We start from the raw sequence: 18,945 nt of genomic DNA on the forward strand, positions 1-18,945 counted from the left end.
AGCGCTCAACGCGGGAGCCCCGCGGCGCCCCCCAGGGCCGCGCCCCCCCCCGCACCAGGCGGCTCCGCGCCGCCACCTCCCCGCGGGCTGGGGCAGCGCCGCCCGGCGGGGGCACGGCTCGGGCCCGCTCACGGGGCGCGCCGCCGCGTCCGCCGCCGACCCTGGACCATTTGGGACGGGTTTTGACAGCTCCGGTTCCGTAGGACCCCACCCGTCCCCGGCGTTACCTTCGGCCTCCCCCCGCCGCCCGGGGCCACGTTTCGCCGGTCGAGCCTGAGCGCAGCGGCCCCTCCGGGCGTTCGGCCACCTCCCTGCCCCCGGCCGTCGGGAGGAGCGCTGCGAGGAGAACGGCCGCGACGGGTCACCCGCACCAGGGCCCGCAGCGCTCGCTCTCGTAGCCTCGCGTCCCTCGTTGAGTAAACTTCACTTGATGTTCCCAGCCCCTCCCCTGACCTTGCTACCCGCCGCCACAGAAGAAAACGGCGACGGAAAATAACCAACAACAGCGCAAGATCCAGCTGTGGCAGCTCCGGCCGCGGGCTTGCTTTCCCCCCCAGGCATGCGTGGTCCCACCCGACTGAAAGTGGAATGAGGACCGTTCTCTCCTACGGCTTCCCCTCCCCGTTAATGAAAGCTGTTTCTTTTACCCCAGCAAGGAAAGAACAGATGCCTGGCCAGCACGCCCTGTGCTTCTGCAGTTTGCCAGGACCTCGGGGACTGCAGACGTGCCAACAGCCAAAGGCTAGCTGCGTGCTCCAGCCAGCCACCTTCCCAGGGTAGCTCAGAGTCCAGCCCTCGCTTGAGAGTGCAGAGCACCAGATGCGTCCTAGAGACCAAACAAGGAGCCCTGCGATCACTAGGGCAGGCAGCCAACACTTAAACTGTTATTTCTCTGATGGCATCGGACCACCTCAGGAAACTCTGCTCCACGCACAGCAGACGTAGGCTCCGCTGAACCAGTTTGTTACCTTCGCGGCCTTCCCACAGAGCCCTCCAACAGTCAGCAGCTCCTCTCCACAACTTGTACTTAGCAGCCGCAATTCCGAAACAAAACGTTAGCACCTACCCTACAACCCCCAGCAGCGGACAGTGGACACCAAGTGGAAGAGAGGAGCATCGTGAAGCCCCAGCTGTATGTTCCTGAGGATTCTCAACGCCCTGCGTGAGAGTGACCGGTACGGCCCGCCACCCTTGGTCAGAGCAAACTGGAATAGAGCACGTGGGACCAGGGAAGCACGGGACGTAGTGTTTGAAGCGACCACTTCTAAAAGATTCCTGAAAGAAGGAATTTCCCTCCCCGAGAGTGCTTCCCCCACACCTACAGCTACGCTTCAGCTATGCAGCAAAGCCCGCTGTGAGAAGTCACGCTTTATTGCACTGCACTGCACGTTGACATCAGGCAACTATTCGCCAGGGGCCGCAGCAGCATGCTGCCGCCTCATCACACTCCGTCTTTCCAGAGAGCTGGCAGCGGCGCAGAGGTGAGCCCGGGTCAGAGGGATGCTTCAGAGGACAGGAAAGAGTAGCCAAATCTACGGGACGTTAACGCTGCTGGGCATTTGGGATCTTCGGTGGCGACTTTTTAGACCCTGGCAGAGGCCACCTTGATAGAGACAACAAAACAGGTTTTAATTAAGGCCGGAAGGCTGGCAACCCGCTGGATGGCAGCGCAGGCTGAGAAATGCGTCACGGTCTGTGTACCTACGTACCCCTCAGTGCACTGCAGCTGTGCTGCTCGAGTGGGCGTGGAAACGCATCATTCTGAGACTTTTCCACCAGCAATCCCAACTCCACTCTCAGACTCGCCTCCCTTAATTTGGCAGCCGCCGCCTCCTGCCCCCTCCCAGTCCAGCAGCGCGGCTTCGCACTGCCCCTCGGTGGTCTTTAATCAAGCAATCCCGGCGAAGAGGGCCGTGGTGTTGAAGCCCCGCAGCGACACACGCTAACACAGCACACACGGTAACACGGGCCCTCCCTGACCAGGTACACTGCTGCTTCCCACGCTTCGCGAGACGGCTGACGGCCACTTAACGGGGCCAAGTAGTACCCACAAGCGGCAGCATGAACACCTACATGTCCGACCTGCAGAAAATCTTGTGGGAATGCCAAAACCCGTCAGGCCTTGTGACCGAGTAGGCCTCCTATAGCCCCTCACAGCAAAGGGCTTTTGCAAGGGCTGGTAAGATTCTGGGCAGGAGGAACTGAATATTTTCCGAAGTTGAAGTCAGTGAGAAAGCTGCCTATAGTACACACGTAGTACAAGAACACTTGCAACTGGATATTTTTTCCACCCACAAAAAGTGGCAAGCCTGGGCCTTTCACACGGACATAACCCCGGCCTAGAAGATCACAGAAAGAGCACAGCTGCCGTCTGCGCTTGTCTGCGCTCCCGCTTCAGGGGAGGCTTGAGGAGCACAGCTGTCACGGAACAGGTAGCTCTAGCCAGTACGGGACTAGGTGATACAACCGTCCTGCTGGAGCTGGGCTTCCAGCAAACATTTTACCTCTCTTGAAAGCAGACAGGTGACCTAACTGATCTATTGCATCGGAGATTTCAGCCCAGTTCTCGCAGCTTCAACAAAAAGACCCCTTTGTCTTCTTGTCCCAGCTGTGCTTCCTGCCACAAGCTAGCTCCAGCTCCCGCGTTTCTTGCGGGGGTCACGCCATCTGGCACGGCCAGATTCCGAGAGCAGGCCGTTTCCAAATGCCTGAAGCAACACTACGGGAGCTGCCTCTGTACCAAATAGGTGCGTCTGAAGTTCCAGGGCTGCAGGGAGGATCGCGCAGTCACCGTGGTGGCTTTGGCACTTGCACTTCAGCATGAAGACGTGAAGCAAAGTCGTGCTGTAGCAGAGGCATTACGAACCAGCAACGCTGGAATGATTTGCCGGTGAAAGTCATCAGCTCGGACACGGCAGCAGAAGCTGTTTCACGCCGCACTTCACTTCTTCAACGCACGGACACTGCGCTGTCGTAGTCGGACCAAGAGACTGGCTCACGTGCGCAGGCACAACAGGAACCTCACTGGTCTCAAGTTTGGTTTGAAAAGTCACAACCTTGAGCTACTTGAACAACTTAAGAGGCTTTAATTTACGTACAGTAAAAATACAAACAAACCAGACAGTGGTTTTACATTTGATTAACAGCAGTCACTACACACTTGAGCACTTGTACAGCCGTTTGCTATTTGAGGGGTATCAGTACTTTGCACTATATACAGCAGCTGCAGGCTCCAGGGCTGCTGATCTCCCAGCTGTATGCTTACTGCGTTATCAAATGCATTCTGGCCTCCTGCTGCTACACTGCAACATGCAGGAGCCCCAGTTTTAGGAGTTACAGAGGGCTGATGTTAAGATTTAACACGGACAGAGTAGGCAAATTCACTTTTGGCCAATTGTTTGGTACCGAGTCAGGTACCCACAAGCGTCAGCTGTCTCCGACTTGCATACAGCCGTTCCCAGGAAGAATTATTCCTGCTGTATTGCTTGTCCAAAATGAAATGTCCGCTCTTTCCACGATGTCTGAATTTCTATCTTCAGTTTTGTAACGCAAAGAAGCACCAAAGAGCTTTCTGCAAATATATACACTGGATAACAAATGGGGACAACTGCAGCATTCTCTCACCCACCTCCAGTGTCTGCTTTTAATTCCCCACTTTCTGCTGCACTGAGCTCTGAGAGTGGCACGGTACTTCTCTTTCCAAAGCCTTTTGGCTCTCTAAGGTCTGCAATGTTCAGGAGAAAGAACGTGCATCAGCAAAGAGAATCCTAACCCTGCATGATGGGCAAGAGCACCGCACCGGTGTCTACTCTAAGAGCTAAGAAGCGTCCTGTCAGGCTGCTGTGGTTTAACCCCAACAGGCAGCCAAGCACCACGCAGCAGCTCGCTCACTCCCCCTCAGCGGGACGAGAGGGAGAATCAGAAAGGGAAAAGCGAGAAAACTCACTGGTTGAGATAAAACAGGAGCTGCACGCACAAGCAAAGCGAGATAAGGAACTCATTCACCCCTGCCACCAGCAGGCAGGTATTTAGCGGCTTCAAAGAAAGCAACGTCTGACAGTGACGTGGGAAGACAGATGCCGTACCTCCGGATGTCCCCTTCGCCCTTTCTTGCCCCCAGCTTTTATTGCCGAGCTTGCTGTCGTTACGGGATACCCCTGTGGCCAGGCTGGGTCAGCTGTCCTGGCTGTGTCCCCTCCCAGCTTCTTGTGCAACCCCAGCTGCTCGATGGCAGCGCGGCACGAGAAAGAGGAGGCCTTGAGCGAACACAAGCACTGCTCAGCGACAGCTAGAACACCAGCGTGTTATCAACGCTGTTTTTCATCACGAACACAAAACACAGCAACAAACAAACTACTGTGAACAACATTAGCTCTGTCACAGCCAATACCAGGACACGGGCAAGGCGTCTAAAGATAGTTTCAATGTCAACCCGAAGTTCTAAAGCCAATCACAGGAGGCTGAAAGATATCCTGTCCCCACAGGACAGAGTCTCGGTCCACAGGGAGAAAAGGAAGACGCTATCCAGCTCGAAACACAGGCCTGTACATCAGCAAATGTTTTTCCGAAGGAAAGCATTGCCTCTGATGAACCGCGGTGAATATCTGCCTATGACAAGTCCATCAGCCACACAGCACTGCTGGTCTAGAACGGAGGCTGCTTCTCGCAGAGGCAAACCCACTTGGCTTTGGGTCAGGATCAGAACAGACACGAAAGACAGGCTTTGGCTGCAGCGTATGTTCTGTCGGCTCGGCCTCGTTCCCCAGCTGCCCCGACGGGAACAGAACCAGCTCTCCTAACTCCAGAACATTTAATGACACAACTCAGACAACATGGAATGAATTACATTCAAATGAGCATACAAAGGGTACACAACAAGACACAGCAGCTTCCCCAGGGCACCGCTTGGCCAGACCCTTAGTGCTGAGGAACGCTCGCAGGAGGGGTCAGGAACAGCAGAGGGCCACGCCCTGGACTCTCGGAACAAATTCCTCTCCCTGCCCCCAAATACTCCTACGCGCCTTTCCTGCTCTGAAACGCGGTGAATAGGCTACTAGACCTGGGTGAGCGGCAAGAACTTCTGGTAATAGCTCTTTGTAACGTCAATCATGAGTTCCTGGGTACACTCCGGGAGTTCACCAGAGAAGAGTCCTGGAAGAAGAACAAGAGTGTGACCATCGGTGTTCTTGCACGAGAAAGCAGAAATGAGCTTACGTTCGACGTTCAGAGCAGCTACTGTGGTTGAACTGCAAGGAAATACCGCGGGAGCAGCTACGGGCTCTTCTCTCGTGCAGAACGACACAGCAGGATCGTTCTGAGTGAACACACACCACCTACCGAGCACACAGCACAGCAGCGAGGTTCACAAGTCAAACCGTGACTTTTCAGTTCACCGAGCGTCCTACGCCTTCCTTGCTAGGTACAAAATGCCAGTAGGAGTCTCTGCCGTAGCAATCTCGTTTTAATGTAAGAATATCCATCTTATCCACATCTACGTACAAGTAAGATTAGAGGGAGCATACCTGGGCAGCCCGAGAAGACTGTGAAAGGCGGGACCACTGTTTCGGGAGGCAGCACTGTGTTGTCTAAGATCTTGCAGCAGTCTTTCAAAACGCATCTACGACCCTAAAACACCAGTTAGACAGAACTTGTGCTTAAAATACGAGGTGCTTTTGCCTAGTCCTTATAAGTTACCTATGCTTCAACAGGTTTAACTCTTCAAAATACATTCTGCATACAGGATCACGCAAATAGATCTCTACCCTGAACGTTCTTCCCAACAGTACTTGAAGGACTGCATCAACCCATTTTTTCCTGAGGAAAAGAGTCCTTTGGCTCTTGACTAACACACACACTCGCAACTGCACGTTAATTTATGTCAGTTTGCACCCAGAACCCAGGTCATGCAGTAACATAGCAAGGCTTTCTGCAGTTCAGCAGAGACCTTGATTATTTCACATTGTTCGCACAGCAACACAATTACGCCTGTGCTCTGTGAAAAGGCCGCCTCCCCTGGACAGGCCCATGAGCCGTGGGGACAACGGCTATTCAGGAAGTGCCTAAATTAGGGACGATGCTCTTGGGACTGGTCTTCCAAACAGTGCTCAGCTGTACCTGCCGTCCTCAGAACAGCGAAATCAAGAGCACCGCTTTCTGCGAAGGATGGAACAGCACGCAGTAAGCACGCTCGCTCCTGGCGGCTGGTACACATACCTCTCCTCTGCCGCTACAAAGCCTGAACAATACGCAAGAGACTCAAGGAAAGACTGAGAAAGAGCACTCACAATGACACAGTTCTTGCCTATGTGGACGTAGGAGCCAATCTGGGCCGCGTTGACAACACAGTCCTCTTCTATGAACACATGATCACCAATGTGGAGAGGGAAAAAAGCGACCCTGTGACAGAAGAGTCATTTGTTCAGGCGGCACAACGTACAGACTGTTAGGCCCAAAGTTGCACTGCACTCTCCTGTGTCCAACTGGAAAACCAGAGGCAGACTCGATGCTATGGAAGACTGAACAGTAACTGGTCTTTTCCCAGATATTTCTAAAAGGGGGCCCGGATAAACAACAGGAAGACATCACAAACAAGCGAAGAACGAGTGAAACATGTTCTTTGCTTCGCTATTTAACTACATCACAGCCGTTTCACGTTACAGTCTGAACGGACCATTAGCCCTCAAGGCAAAGCTGCAAATTTGAGAAGGCAGGTGTAGAGGGACTTAATTATAAAATCGTTACAAGGGAAACCCATCCCTCTGAACGGGGCTGGACCTCAGCCAAACCGGACCGTTCTAGGCGTGCAGATTTCAGCTTCCGCAAAGGACGGAGCGCTCTTACCCTTTGCTAAACTTCTTGAAGGGTGGCCTGATGACGCTGCGGCTTTTCACCACGCAGTGCCGCCCCACCCGCACGTTCGCCAGGTCGCCGCGGATGATGCAGTCGTTCATGACAATCGTCTGGAGGAGGGAGGGGAGCGGTCAGTGAGCTGCTGTCCCTGCACCGTTACCGGACACCGTGCCCAGCGCCGTGCTGGAGCCGGGCCCGGCGCCGCCCGTACCTTGCCGTTGAGGACGATGTTCTGGCTGCCGCACAGCACCGACTGCCGGCTCACCTTGTTGCCCGATGCCTGCGGGGACGAGGGGAGAGGGGTGAGGGGGATGGGGATGAGGATGAGGGGGATGAGGGGGATGGGGATGAGGATGAGGAGAGGGATGAAGATGGAGGAGGGGGAGGGGGATGAGGGGGATGAGGGGGATGGGGATGAGGATGAGGAGAGGGATGAAGATGGGGGATGGGGATGGGGATGATGGGGATGAGGGGGATGAGGGGGATGAGGGGGATGAGGGGGATGGGGATGGGGATGAGGGCGATGAGGGGGATGCCGCCCCCGCCGCCCCCGCCGCCCCGCACCGTCTCGATGTACTCGGACTTGTTGTAGAGCATCTCGCCCAGCTCCATGGCCGCGCCGCTTCCGCCCGGCCACCGCCCGCTTCCGGCGCGTCACTTCCCGCCGCCGGCCGCCGCTTCCGCCGCGGGCGCCACCAATGGCGGCGCCGTTGCCATGGGCACGGGAGGAGGCGGCGATGGCCGAGGCGGCGGCGGGAGCGGCGCTGAGCGGGGCCGAGAGGGAGAAGGTGGGGGCGGGGCGGGACGGGGATGGGGTTGGGGACCGGGACCGGGACCGGGACGGGGATGGGACCGGGATGGGGTTGGGGACCGGGACCGGGACCGGGACGGGGATGGGACCGGGATGGGAATGGGGCCGGGACGGGGATGGGGATGGGGGCGGGGACGGGGACGGGGTGGGGACGGGGATGGGACCGGGACCGGGATCGGGACTGGGACTGGGACGGGGATGGGACCGGGACTGGGATGGGACCGGGACCAGGATCTGGACCGGGACCGGGACTGGGATGGGACCGGGATCGAGATCGGGACCGGGATCGGGACGGGGATGGGGATGGGGTTGGGGACGGGGACGGGGACGGGAACGGGGACGGGGACGGGGGTGGGACCGGGATCGGGATCGGGACCGGGATCGGGACGGGGATGGGGTTGGGGACCGGGACCGGGATCGGGACCGGGACCGGGACCGGGACGGGGATGGGGGCGGGGACGGGGACGGGGTGGGGACGGGGATGGGACCGGGACCGGGACCGGGACCGGGACGGGGCTGGGACGGGGATGGGACCGGGATCAGGACCGGGATGGGACCGAGACCGGGACCGGGCCCGGGGCCCGGGCCATGCCCAGGCGGCTCGGCTCGGCTCGGCCCGTCCCGGCTCGCGCCCCCCAGCCCCGACCCGCCGGTCTCGTGTCCCGCAGCTGCGGGAGAAGCTGGCGCTGCTGCGGCGGGAGTACAGCGAGACCGTCAGCCGGCTGCGGGTGAGCGGGGCGGGCGGCGGCGCGGCCGGCAGCGGGGCCGGGCCCGGCAGGGCCCGCGGGGGGTGCCCGGAGGCCGGTCCGAGCCCCGCTCCCCCCCTGTGTCCCCAGCGGGCGCGGCGAGCCGAGCGGGCCCGGAGCCACGCCGGGAGGAGGGCGGCGGAGGACGGAGCGCGGCGGCCCGCGGAGCCGGGGGGGCGGCGCAGCCCCGCAGGTAGGACCGGGAGGTGCCCCGCGGCCCCCTGAGCCGCCCCAGCTCGGGCTCGCCTCGTCCTCACACGTCCGCTGCCCGCGGTGCTCGGCGGGCGGCCCTTCTGGCGTCCCTAAGCTGTAAGGGAAGGAGATCGTTCCCTCCGCAGTAACTCCCCTCCTCTCCCCTCCTCGCCAGTCCGCTGGTGCTCTCCGGTCGTGACTGTAAGGTCCCGGTCTCTCGCTTCTCCAAGGTCGTCCAGCGTTATTGTGCGATGTTTTCCAGGGGTGTGACCTTGCTGGGAGTGCTTTACACATGTGAGATTTTTTCCAACAGGTTCCAGAGATAGCGAGTCTGCTAGTGCTGACAAACACGAAACCTGTCCCTTACAGACTGAAAGCTGCTCGGTTCCTGACACAGAGAGGAAAACTTCTGTCACACTTAAACACGCTCCTGAATTTGTCAGTAATGAAGTTAGTTTGCAGGACAGCTCACAGGCAGAAAGCATACAGGCTCGCCAGGAAAATGCATGCTGTGGAGTCTCGAGGCCTGCAACTGCGGAGAAAAAAACCCAAACCTTGAGAAGCATGATGAAGCTGAGGAGGAGGAGGACAAAGGCTCTGGTATCAGAGAAAAGGGAATCGGTGCATGGTGTGCATCGAATCAAGGCTGATGAAACGGTGAAAAATCAAACTGGCAGTGCAGAGCAACTTCGGTCACCAGTCTTCAGGCAGCGCAGTTTCTCAAGCACTGAGGTGAATGCCCAAAGCGAGTCCAGACCAGGAATCGTGGGGAAGCAAGGAAACAGTTTAACTCCTCCAGATGCTGAATTGGGAGTTCTACAAGACGTGCTTGAAGACAGTCTCCCTCTGGGAGTGCCTGAGCTATTGCCGTGTGTCCCGGGGGACAGCAGTGATGTCTGGCAGCCTGAGCCCCCAGGTGCTGTGGCCACATCCGATAACCGTGAACCTGCACAGCTGTGTTCAGAGAATGGTGAATCTGTGTTACTTGATGCCGGTGCTGATGGTGGAAAAGAATCTTTCAGGGTAATAAAACAAACGGACAGTGAGAGCATACACGAAGATCAGGGAGAATTACGCAGGCTCTTGGGTTTAACGTCAGAAAATGAAGTATTGCCCCCTGGCAGAAATAACGAGATAATTAAGGAGAGCAAAAGCCATGACGGAAATGAGAATGACACTGGTGGTTTAAGTGCCCTTCCTTCAGATCTTGCTCTGGGCAATGCTGAGAAACTGTTGGAGAATCAACAGCTTGAAATTCAGTCTAGACTTTCTCATCTAGAAAATGTAACAGCTCCTGAAAGTGCACTGAGTTCCTGCACGATGGTTGAGGGGCTTCTCTTTCCAGTTGAATACTATGTCAGGACAACTCGACGCATGTCTAATTGCCAGAGGAAAGTGGACCTTGATGCTGTAATTCTTAGCCAGCTGGGCAGGAGCAAGAAAGGTCAGCGAAGTAAATGCAAGCAGAAAGATGCCAATTCAAATCAGCCCTCCCAAGAAACGGTTGAAAATGATTTGGAGTCAGCAGTTGTGCCTTTCCCTTTTCTTTGTACGGAAAATGATCCAGTGAATTCAAGTAGTCCTCAGAAAACTCTTCTTACATCCAGTGGAAGCAGCAATTCACCGGGGTCAATTTCTCAAAGCAGCATCACAAGCACAAAGCGAGATCAGAGGCGATCGCAGAGGAAACAAAAGGGAAGAAGAAAGCCTGCCTGCAAACCTCTTGTGAATCAAACGTCACAGGAACCTGTAGAAAGTTTGGATCTCGTAACACCAAGGGAAAGCAGTAGTCCGCTATCAAATGAGTATCCGAGTGAAAAGGAAAACTGTGAAGCTGATCTTGAAAAGTCATCTTTGGAAGAGAGACGGTTGTCTGTTGCTGCAGCTCTTGGGTCTGGAGCAACTGCTGTGATACAGCCAACAAGTGCCGACCCTCCTGGTGGAAGCCAAGTACTTGGCAAATGCCGTAAGACTCTTTTAGAACAGGTTCAAAATCCACTGCAGAAAAGTGACTCTCCAAACCCAAGGAACGAAACTTTTGTCAGCCACACAGGTGATCTGGAACGCAAGCTAAGTGTGTGTCAGTCTGATAAATCTCCGGTGGAACATGTTAAGAGTCAGCACGTGCAAGCAGCCTGCGGGGCTGAACAGCTTCTAGCAATTAACGTCCCTCCACGCCGCTCCCTGCGTTCCTCTGCAAGACAGAGAGACAGTCAAGCCTCCAAAGGTATTTCATCAAATACAAGCACTCCCTAAAACTAGAGCCCAAGAGCAAGGCAAGGAAACGGATGAGTGAGTTCATGCATTGCTGTTTGCACCGACTTATTTTTATTCAAGAAAGTCTGATATGGGTTAATTATTTTTTTTTCTTTACAAGTTGTTTTTAAAATTTAGATCATTGTGGTGCCCGTGTTCCTTGCACAATTCCAGAAATTTCTGCCTCAGCACAGTGACAGAGAATGAACGGCTGTGCATGGATAAGGAGTAGGGCTGGGAACTTCGTAAGCTGCCTTTCCTTTTGGAGTGGATGTTGTGCACACTCTGCCTGATTTTCCAGTAAATGGATGTAAATCTCTGTTTGTCCAACTGAGTCTGCATATTAGTGATTATTTTTTTTAGCGCTGACAAGTGTGAAACAAAGATTAGTATACCTGAAAGTCCAGGAATATTGTAGAAAGAGAAAATGTTGGGAGAAAACCCAAACAAACTGGTCGGGCACTCAGTCAGTTTTGACTGTCTTTGGCAGTGATATTTTAGCTGCAGGCTTGATGCAGAGCAGTTGTGGAATAGTGTGTTTCCAGGAAAGTGCCACTTCCACGTGTTGAGATGGGTATGGTTCTTTTTTTTTGGAAAACGGATGACACTCTAGATGAGAAATTCTGAAACAGCTAGTTGCTGTTTATGTTCTGATGTGACGTTCTCTCTTGAATTCTTGTGTTTGTCTAGATGAGAGCAAAGGAGGACCTGGCCATCAAATGGATTCAGAGGGTACTGCTCCTCTTGGTCTTCCTGCTACAGACGCCGGTACTTCCAGCTCTCTCTTTTCCTTCTGCAGTCACCAGTGGCTGGTCCCCAAACTGGGTATCGAAGAATTTCATCTACCTGATGAGGAATTTGGACTATTAAAACTTGAGAAATGTGAATCTTCCCCTGTGAATGACTTGGAGGCTTTTGTTCCTAGTGTGTTTGGGCATGGTCTGGCTTCAGAGGACATGCAAGCTGCAGAAATGAAGGCAGAAGAAAAAGGGCTCAAAAGGAATCTGACTTCACTGCTCAAAAGTGGGTCGCCCAAGTCATCTCACGTGGAAAGCCCGGCTTCCAAGATGGAACTTTCCACACATGAATTGCTATTTACTCCCGTGGGGACTATCTCAACTGGTGCTCCCGTTCAGCCCGAGTCTCACATTTCCTCATCTGTTTTCCCTGTCTTGGGTGCAACCCCAGCTGTTCTACCATCCGTATGCAGTGAGCTCTTCCCCAGTACATGTTCTGTACCTCCTTTGCAAGTCAGCCTGCGTTCCTCTCAAGAAGCACCTGCCCAGGTCGTGGATGATAGGGAATGCAGAGACTCTGCCATTCCACTGCACTTGGACAGCTGTGGTGCAGGATCTGCTAGACAAGAGGAAGGACAAGGTACAACATTTCATTTAGAAGCTGAAAGACATCCTAATAATAGATCAGAGGAGGCTGTGGCCTTGGAGAAGCGTCAGCAATCCCAGAGCAAACAGCAGAGATCCTGCAGATCTCCTGAACAGGTAACAAGCTGGCCTCTTTGCCAAGGGTACTAAGCCTTAGTTTTGTGGGTGAGTCCCCTCTTCCACAGTCTCACCTTTCCGAGGAAAGGCCTCTTTGCATGCCAGCCCTGCCGGTCTTTTAGCTGAGTTTTTAAGTGTTTAGTTTTCATCTGTTGCCTAAAGGCCTTTTAACCTCAAGAGCAAACTCTTTAAAATCCTACTTAATAAAACTGGAGATGTGGGTGGCAGTGCTCACATTCGGAACGTGTGTATGAACAAAAGGTTTCTGGCACCCGTGTAATGCTGGTCTGCCTTAACGAATAGTTTCAGCTAGGATTGTCTCCTACGTCCAACGTGTGGAAGGAGTGCTGAAAAAATGACTTGTTTCTGACAGCGAGAATGGGTCTGAGAGATGCAAAGTGGTGTTAAAAACAGTTTCCAGGTGAAAACAGGGAATAACCTGTCTGGGATCTCTTATTTTCCAAAGGCATGCAAGTACAAAAAGGTGTTCCTATCACAGCTCTCTGCTGCATGCAAAGTGAATTTACATTTCTGCCTCATTCTTGCAAGTGCCGAATGTAATTTTTGAAGTTGAATTTATCTTAATTTTTTACTTGTTTGTGCAGAAAAAAAATGAAGCAGAACAGTCAACTCCAGTACTGTTTGATGGCCTGACAGAAGAGAACTTGCAGTTTGTTTCAAAGCTAAAGGTAGGATAACATTTGACAATTGTTTACTGAGTCAGTAGCATCTCTTTAATACGAAGCTTAACAAAAATGCAATAAAAATGCATGATGGCTAGTTGGAAGAAAAAAAAAACAAAACAAAAAACCAGATTGCTGCCTAATTTAATCAGTTCGGTCTTCACTTGTGGTAGAGCATGCTGAAAGGCTAGGTTCCCGTATATGTCCATTTGACTGGGGAAGGATTTCATTGATTGTTTCTGAATAACAAATCTCTAAACACATGCAAGTACCTTAACAAACAGAACTGCTGCATTTTTCTTCAGCCCCAGGTAAAATGATCTTAGTCCTTGCATCCCTAGTGTGCCTGTCCCGTGGCCTCTTGTCAGCATTTCAGGGACTAAGTAACCCAGTAAGGAGCAAATTTTGCAGGGCAGGGGGACTACAGCATTGCCAAATTCGTGTGTTGATGTTCACAGCCTTCTGGAACAGAGCCTTGCTTGTATGTGCTGTGACCGAGGCAAATCTTGCCCAGGACTGTTTGCACAGCTGAGCCGTCTCGTCCTGTGTTGGGGCCCTTTCACTGTCCTCTTACCTTGCAGGGGGTAGAGCAGGGTTAGCAGGCAAGGAAGCAACATCTGTGGCAAAGCCAAGAGAATTCCAAATGAGCTCGCAGGGGGCCGGGTCACCTCTAGCTTTTCCAAGCTAAACTACAAAGTTTTGCTCAAGAAGAAACCCTGTGGGTTCAGCCAACAATAATATGGCTGAAATTGAAAACTTTCTTACGGGGCAGAAGAGAATGCCCTCGCTTTGTTCAGATTTAAACAGTCTGTACAACCGCAAGTCCTGTCTTCTGCGTGTGAAGTAAGGGAAGCAAGCGCAGGACTACAGGTAGGCGGTACTCGGGCTTTGTTGTGGCTGTGCCGTGGTGCCTCCAGCCCTGTTCCAGCTCTGAGCTCAGTGGGGACCCTTTTGGTTTCGGTGACAAGTGAGTTTTGTGAAGTGAGCTAATTTATTCACTGCTCAGAGGGTGCAACCCACCAGGTTTGTTTTCCTTGGTGCCTTACTGGCACTTTAGTCAAAAACAAACATCTTGAGAATTAAGTATTAGCCTCAAATTCTCGTCACACTGAGTCACCACGAGCAAACTTTTCAATCCGGACCTCCATGTCAGACAACCATATCCATCAGAAGAAAACCAGCACTGTTTTGTTTTGGACAGGATTCTTCAAGTTCTTGTGCTGTGGACGTGAGCACCGTGTGGTGGGAAGCAGCGGGCTGCAGAGAGCTGTGTGTGGTGACTGCTTGTGAGAATTCAGTTTCCTTGTGGAAACCTCTGGCACCCGACCACTGGGGAAAGGTCTATACTTGGCAGCTTGGAGAGGTATGAACACAATCTTAATTTCTAGAACTTAGAACAACTTCCTTGCACCGGTGTGTTAATTCCCAAGATACAGGGAGCTTGCAGGCTCGGATACAAGGTTTGTTCTTTAGGTGGCGTAAATATTTCATTGCATCAGGCAAGAGAGGGCAGTGATTTATGCTGCTGATGCAGAAGGCCAGTGGTTTGTATGGTTGCATGTTACCTGCTGGAATTTGATAACTTCGTGTACCGAATGGTGGCTGCACTGCAGCCTCTCCCTTGTGCTCTTATCTTTAGGCTCCCTGCAGACATCTTTTGATTCATATCAATAGGGATTATTTGCTTAGGTAAACGTTCAGCGAAAGTTCAGCTGTTCATCTAAGTGTGCTTCTTCAGAGGGGTCTGAAAATTCGTTCTGCCCCATGTAATTTTACGTGGAACACTCTAGAAAATGGGAGTGAAGTCAAAGGAAGAGGAACATTGTGGGTGACGCTGTATTCTTGGTTTGCTATTCTAGATTCCTGTAATACAGATCATTCCTCTGCTGGACACCTGTAATCTCATCTGTATAGCACTGGGAAATCTGGAGATTGGAGAAATAAGGTGCCGTATTTATTTCTTACTAGTGCTTTGCACCCTGAATAGCTGCAGCTTAACTCTCCTCTTGTGTGGTGGTTGAAATTGTCTCTTACTAATGAGTCATATTCTCAGTTGCTTTAACAGTTGGAAAATATGGGAGGGATTTCTAAAAATCAACTGAAAAGATTTGCTTATTCACCCTAGAGGTGCTAGACTGTTTAAGCATATGCTTATTTTTATATGCTGTGGTATGTTTGAATTTTGCTTCCTTCTGTCATTATGCATATTTTTCTCCTAATTTAGGCTCTTGCTTCATTCTTCTGAGAATGACTCATTCAAGCAATCACTAGTGAAAACTGGGAATATAAAAGCTGTTCTTGGGCTGAAGGATAGGAGGCTGGTCAGCAGCAGCAGAAGCATGCAAGAGCAGGAAGTGGAAGTAGTATCGTTTTCAGAGACAGGAAGGTGAGTCTTCTGGTTTGGTCTGGTCTCAGGGTGGCAGTTGGAAGAAAAGATGTAGAAAAGTGTTGGTTCCTCTTCTTTCTGGTGGTGTGCTGAATGTAGAACCTACTGTTTTGGCCGCCTGTTCTCACTTACTTGCATCTGCTGTTCAGGAGCAAGCACGGACAGACTTTGATGCCCCCTGAAGAAACCGTTTTAGCTTTTGCTGAAGTAGAAGGAGTGAAAGATGCCTTGGTCGGCACCACTGCAGTGAACAGCATTGTTGTTTGGTCAGTATTTCGTATGCAATTAAACGATTTAGCTTGCGGGTGTAAGTGGTGGCTCTGACAGCTGCAGACGTTACCAAGTGGCATTGGTTGGCTGTTGATTTACCGGTGAAATGATAATTGTCAAAGGGCCTACTGTGGCACTTTAACTGGTGTGCAGTTAGGTAGGTAGTGAATGAACTGTGCTGCTACAATTCCACTTGCTTTTATGCCCGATTCATTATATCCCTCCCTGTGGCCTCGTGTTGTGTTTTAGTTTGGTTTCTGTGAAACCGAAACTGTCCGTCTTGCATAGTGCATAGGCTTACAGCTATGGTTAGAAAATACCAGATTGAGGATGGACATGCAGTCAGAATTTGTCTTTCCACCAACTGCAGGAATTTGAGAACAGGCCAGCTCCTGAAGAAGATGCACGTTGGTTATTCCTACCCAGCTTCGATCTGCCACCGAGCGTATTCTGACTCTGTACGTATGTGAAATAAGGCACGCAGTTCTGCATGGACTGCACTGACTAACGGTGGTGGCGACTTGAAGGAGTGGGTTTCTAGAGTGGATTGAAATATCATCTCAATTGAGATTCACTGAAGATATTTCAGAGGAAAACAGTTTAACTGCTAGCCACACTGGCTACCTCAAATTCTTGGCTTTCTGCAGTATACTGACTGATAAAGCGAGCGTGATGCATCAAAGCGCATTCCAAGGCATAGGCCAGGTCATCTTGTATGTGGGTAGCAGGCGTACTGTTGCCCATACGCTTGGTAAGTCTCTTCCATTTCACGGGTAGCTGCCAGCGTGGTGATGGCATGTTGCCGTCGTCAGAAAATCTATTTGAACTGGCTGTCATTAACATACATCCCCGAGGAACATAAACTGATCAAAGCCAAGTTTCACACACGTGATTCTTTGTCACTTGCTTCCACCTGTGTTGTGATTCTAGGTAGATTTTGTGATTTATCAAGGATTTGATTGTTTCCAGTCAGCATTTAACCTTTTGAGACAAGAATGTCTTGTCTGATGGTGATGGTTTGAGTCAGACTCTTTGGAGACTTCCTCTGAACACCTATCTGAGCATATTTCATGCTGGCCTGTGGCTGTTCTGTGAGCTGCTGTTTTCAGCTGTGCTGGTTTGTATGGAGTTTTGTTAAATTTATAAGTTCCTAGGGATTAAACTGAGGCCCGGAAATTTTACTTTAAATGTCCCTGGATCCTACAGCAAGTTTAGCTTTTCCAAGCAGAAAGATAAGTGCATAAATCCTTTGGATCACTGAGCTGTCATTCTGCTGTATTGCATCAGCTCTAATCAGTCAGCAGCTGCTTTTTTTTTTTTAATCTAATTTGATAAGGAAAGTAAACCATTTCTATTTTATTCAGTAAAAATAATGCATTACTGTCCACGGGGCTTTGATTGTAGGGAGAATGTAGCAATTAAGTTTTGGAAAATTCTTTGGATTTTTTCCCCTCTTACTGTAGTTTTTAGTGATGTATTTTTCCTCTTTGTATCAGGGCCTTCTGTTTGTTGTTTTAAGTCATCCACACGCCAAAGAGAGCGAGTCCTGTGGAAATCCTGCATTCCGGGTGATTGCATTCAACCCCAAAACAGCCAGAAGCACTGGAGTCATCTTCTCTTCCCTCCCACCCGGCCATGCTGGAAGGCAAGTACTTTGTGGACCCTGCGTGCTCATCTTCACAATACCTTGGAGGGGGTTTTGAGGAGAATCCGTTAACGAGCCGAGCAGCGCTGCTGGCACGGTTCCGCTTGCTGTGCTGACGATGATAAGGGGGCTGCCATCCATCGCTTCCATTTGCACTGCACATACGCTAGAATGCAGTGAGGGTGTGGGCTGTTTCCTGCCCGCTTCCTGCCAAGTCTGGGAGCTGACCTCTGAGCTCCCTGCGTCACGGCTCGGCAAGGGGCTCTGCTCACCAGGGCTGTGTGAGCAAGCAGGAGAACTGATGTTCTGCGTGCCGTACGCTTGCTTCTTTTTTCCACAGAAAGTGACTGTGGAAATGCTGTAACTGCAGTCACCAGGCAAGCTCCCTAGTCAGAAACCTCCTGAGAAAGTCTCCGCAAATGAGACTGTTCCAGGCCTTGTGATGTTAAGTAATGCTTTGCTAGGTTTATTGATGTTAAGCAGCTGGTTGCAGTCAGATGACCTTTTCCTTCCTCCATCTTGTGTTTTGAAGACTAAGCCCTTTGAGGCTCAGTCTCGCAACGCGCTTTCTTGCATCCGTCATAATATTTCCTACGTGCACGAGGATTAGCAGATTGAGATCTTGGCTGACGGAACAACTTTCACGTACTGAGAGCAGGGGAGGGTTGCCTTAACAGCTCTTCTTTCAGGTGTGCCGGAGACGCGGTAGGGAGCGTAACCCGGCTTCCTAGGGTCGGCTTAAATTCGCTCGTTAACGTTCTGGGTGAAAAGAGGTGCGATTTAGAAAACGCTGTACTCGCGTTTTCCGCGGCGTGACCCTCCCGTCTGCCCCCAGGTACGTGGAGGGCGAGGTGAAGGACGCCCTTGCCGCGGCCGTGCTGTCCTCGGGAGCCATCGCGGTGTGGGACCTGCTGCTGGGGCGCTGCACGGCGCTGCTGCCGCCGGGCCCCGCCGGGGGCTGGGCCCTGGTCCGCTGGGGCGCGGCGGGCGCGGGGCTGCTGGCGGGGCGCGGCGACGGCAGCGTCTGCCTGTACCGCTACGCGGCGCCCGGCGCCCCGCCGGGACATTAAACGGCTGTGTGCGGGACGGCTCCGTCTGTGCGCCGGGGGCTGGGGGGACGGGGGGGTCCCGGGGGGACTGGGGGGGGTCTCGGGGGGACTGGGGGGGGGGGTCTCGGGGGGACTAGGGGGGGGTCCCGGGGGGACTAGGGGGGTCCCGGGGGTGCTGGGGGGGAGCCGGGGGAACCAGGGGGGGTCCCGGGGGTGCTGGGGGGGGGTCTTAGGGGGACTAGGGGGGGTCCCGGGGGGACTAGGGGGGTCCCGGGGGTGCTGGGGGGGGGGGTCCCGGGGGCACTAGGGGGAGTCCCGGGGGTGCTGGGGGGGGAGCCCGGGGGGGTCCCGGGGGGACCGGGGGTGTCCCGGGGGTGCTGGGGGGGTCCTGGGGGACGGGGGAGGGGTCCCGGGGGAGGTCCCGGGGGCGATGGGGGGGTCCTGGGGGGCCGGGGAGAGGTCCCGGGGGTGCTGGGGGGGGACCCGGGAGGGTCCCGGGGGGCTGGGGCGGTCCCGGAGGTGCTGGCGGGGTACTGGGGGTACCGGGGCGGGGGGCCGG

The 18,945-nt window shown here is 53.2% G+C and overlaps 2 protein-coding genes across 4 annotated transcripts; one reads left to right on the top strand and one right to left on the bottom strand.

Annotated features, from left to right (window-relative positions):
- Positions 1-1,353: 1,353 nt before the first annotated feature.
- DCTN5 (dynactin subunit 5) lies at positions 1,354-7,531 on the bottom strand. Its single transcript, XM_035563481.2, has 7 exons — positions 7,414-7,531; positions 7,061-7,129; positions 6,841-6,959; positions 6,285-6,396; positions 5,523-5,625; positions 5,060-5,151; positions 1,354-1,603 (listed from the first exon to the last, which is right to left on the bottom strand). Exons 1-7 carry the CDS (start codon positions 7,459-7,461, stop codon positions 1,583-1,585), a joined length of 564 nt encoding a protein of 187 aa, XP_035419374.1. The 5' UTR covers positions 7,462-7,531; the 3' UTR covers positions 1,354-1,582.
- PALB2 (partner and localizer of BRCA2) lies at positions 7,460-18,423 on the top strand. 3 transcript variants are annotated; one of them, XM_050713887.1, is made up of 13 exons: positions 7,512-7,637; positions 8,329-8,388; positions 8,497-8,599; positions 8,912-10,825; positions 11,545-12,353; positions 12,959-13,042; positions 14,238-14,399; positions 14,896-14,981; positions 15,261-15,422; positions 15,572-15,688; positions 16,063-16,150; positions 17,189-17,337; positions 18,027-18,165. In XM_050713887.1, the coding sequence occupies exons 1-13, from the start codon at positions 7,548-7,550 to the stop codon at positions 18,151-18,153; spliced, it is 3,951 nt and encodes a 1,316-aa protein (XP_050569844.1). In that variant the 5' UTR covers positions 7,512-7,547; the 3' UTR covers positions 18,154-18,165. The 3 variants fall into 3 exon arrangements, with proteins under 3 accessions (XP_050569843.1, XP_050569844.1, XP_035419332.1); XM_035563439.2 differs by lacking the exon at positions 18,027-18,165 and adding an exon at positions 18,173-18,423 and having other exon boundaries at positions 7,519-7,637; XM_050713886.1 differs by lacking the exons at positions 8,329-8,388; positions 8,497-8,599; positions 18,027-18,165 and adding an exon at positions 18,173-18,423 and having other exon boundaries at positions 7,460-7,637.
- Positions 18,424-18,945: the final 522 nt, after the last annotated feature.

Source organism: Cygnus atratus, chromosome 15, assembly GCF_013377495.2.
Source record: "Cygnus atratus isolate AKBS03 ecotype Queensland, Australia chromosome 15, CAtr_DNAZoo_HiC_assembly, whole genome shotgun sequence".
NCBI lineage: Eukaryota > Metazoa > Chordata > Aves > Anseriformes > Anatidae > Cygnus > Cygnus atratus.

Coding starts and splice junctions, on each gene's coding strand:
- DCTN5 (XM_035563481.2), bottom strand. CDS start 7,461: ATGGAGCTGGGCGAGATGCTCTACAACAAGTCCGAGTACATCGAGACG. Junction 7,130..7,413: donor AGTCCGAGTACATCGAGACG/GTGCGGGGCGGC, acceptor TCGTCCCCGCAG/GCATCGGGCAACAAGGTGAG. Junction 5,626..6,284: donor TAGGCAAGAACTGTGTCATT/GTGAGTGCTCTT, acceptor CTGGTGTTTTAG/GGTCGTAGATGCGTTTTGAA.
- PALB2 (XM_035563439.2), top strand. CDS start 7,548: ATGGCGGCGCCGTTGCCATGGGCACGGGAGGAGGCGGCGATGGCCGAG. Junction 10,826..11,544: donor AGACAGTCAAGCCTCCAAAG/GTATTTCATCAA, acceptor GTGTTTGTCTAG/ATGAGAGCAAAGGAGGACCT. Junction 17,338..18,172: donor CCACCCGGCCATGCTGGAAG/GCAAGTACTTTG, acceptor GTCTGCCCCCAG/GTACGTGGAGGGCGAGGTGA.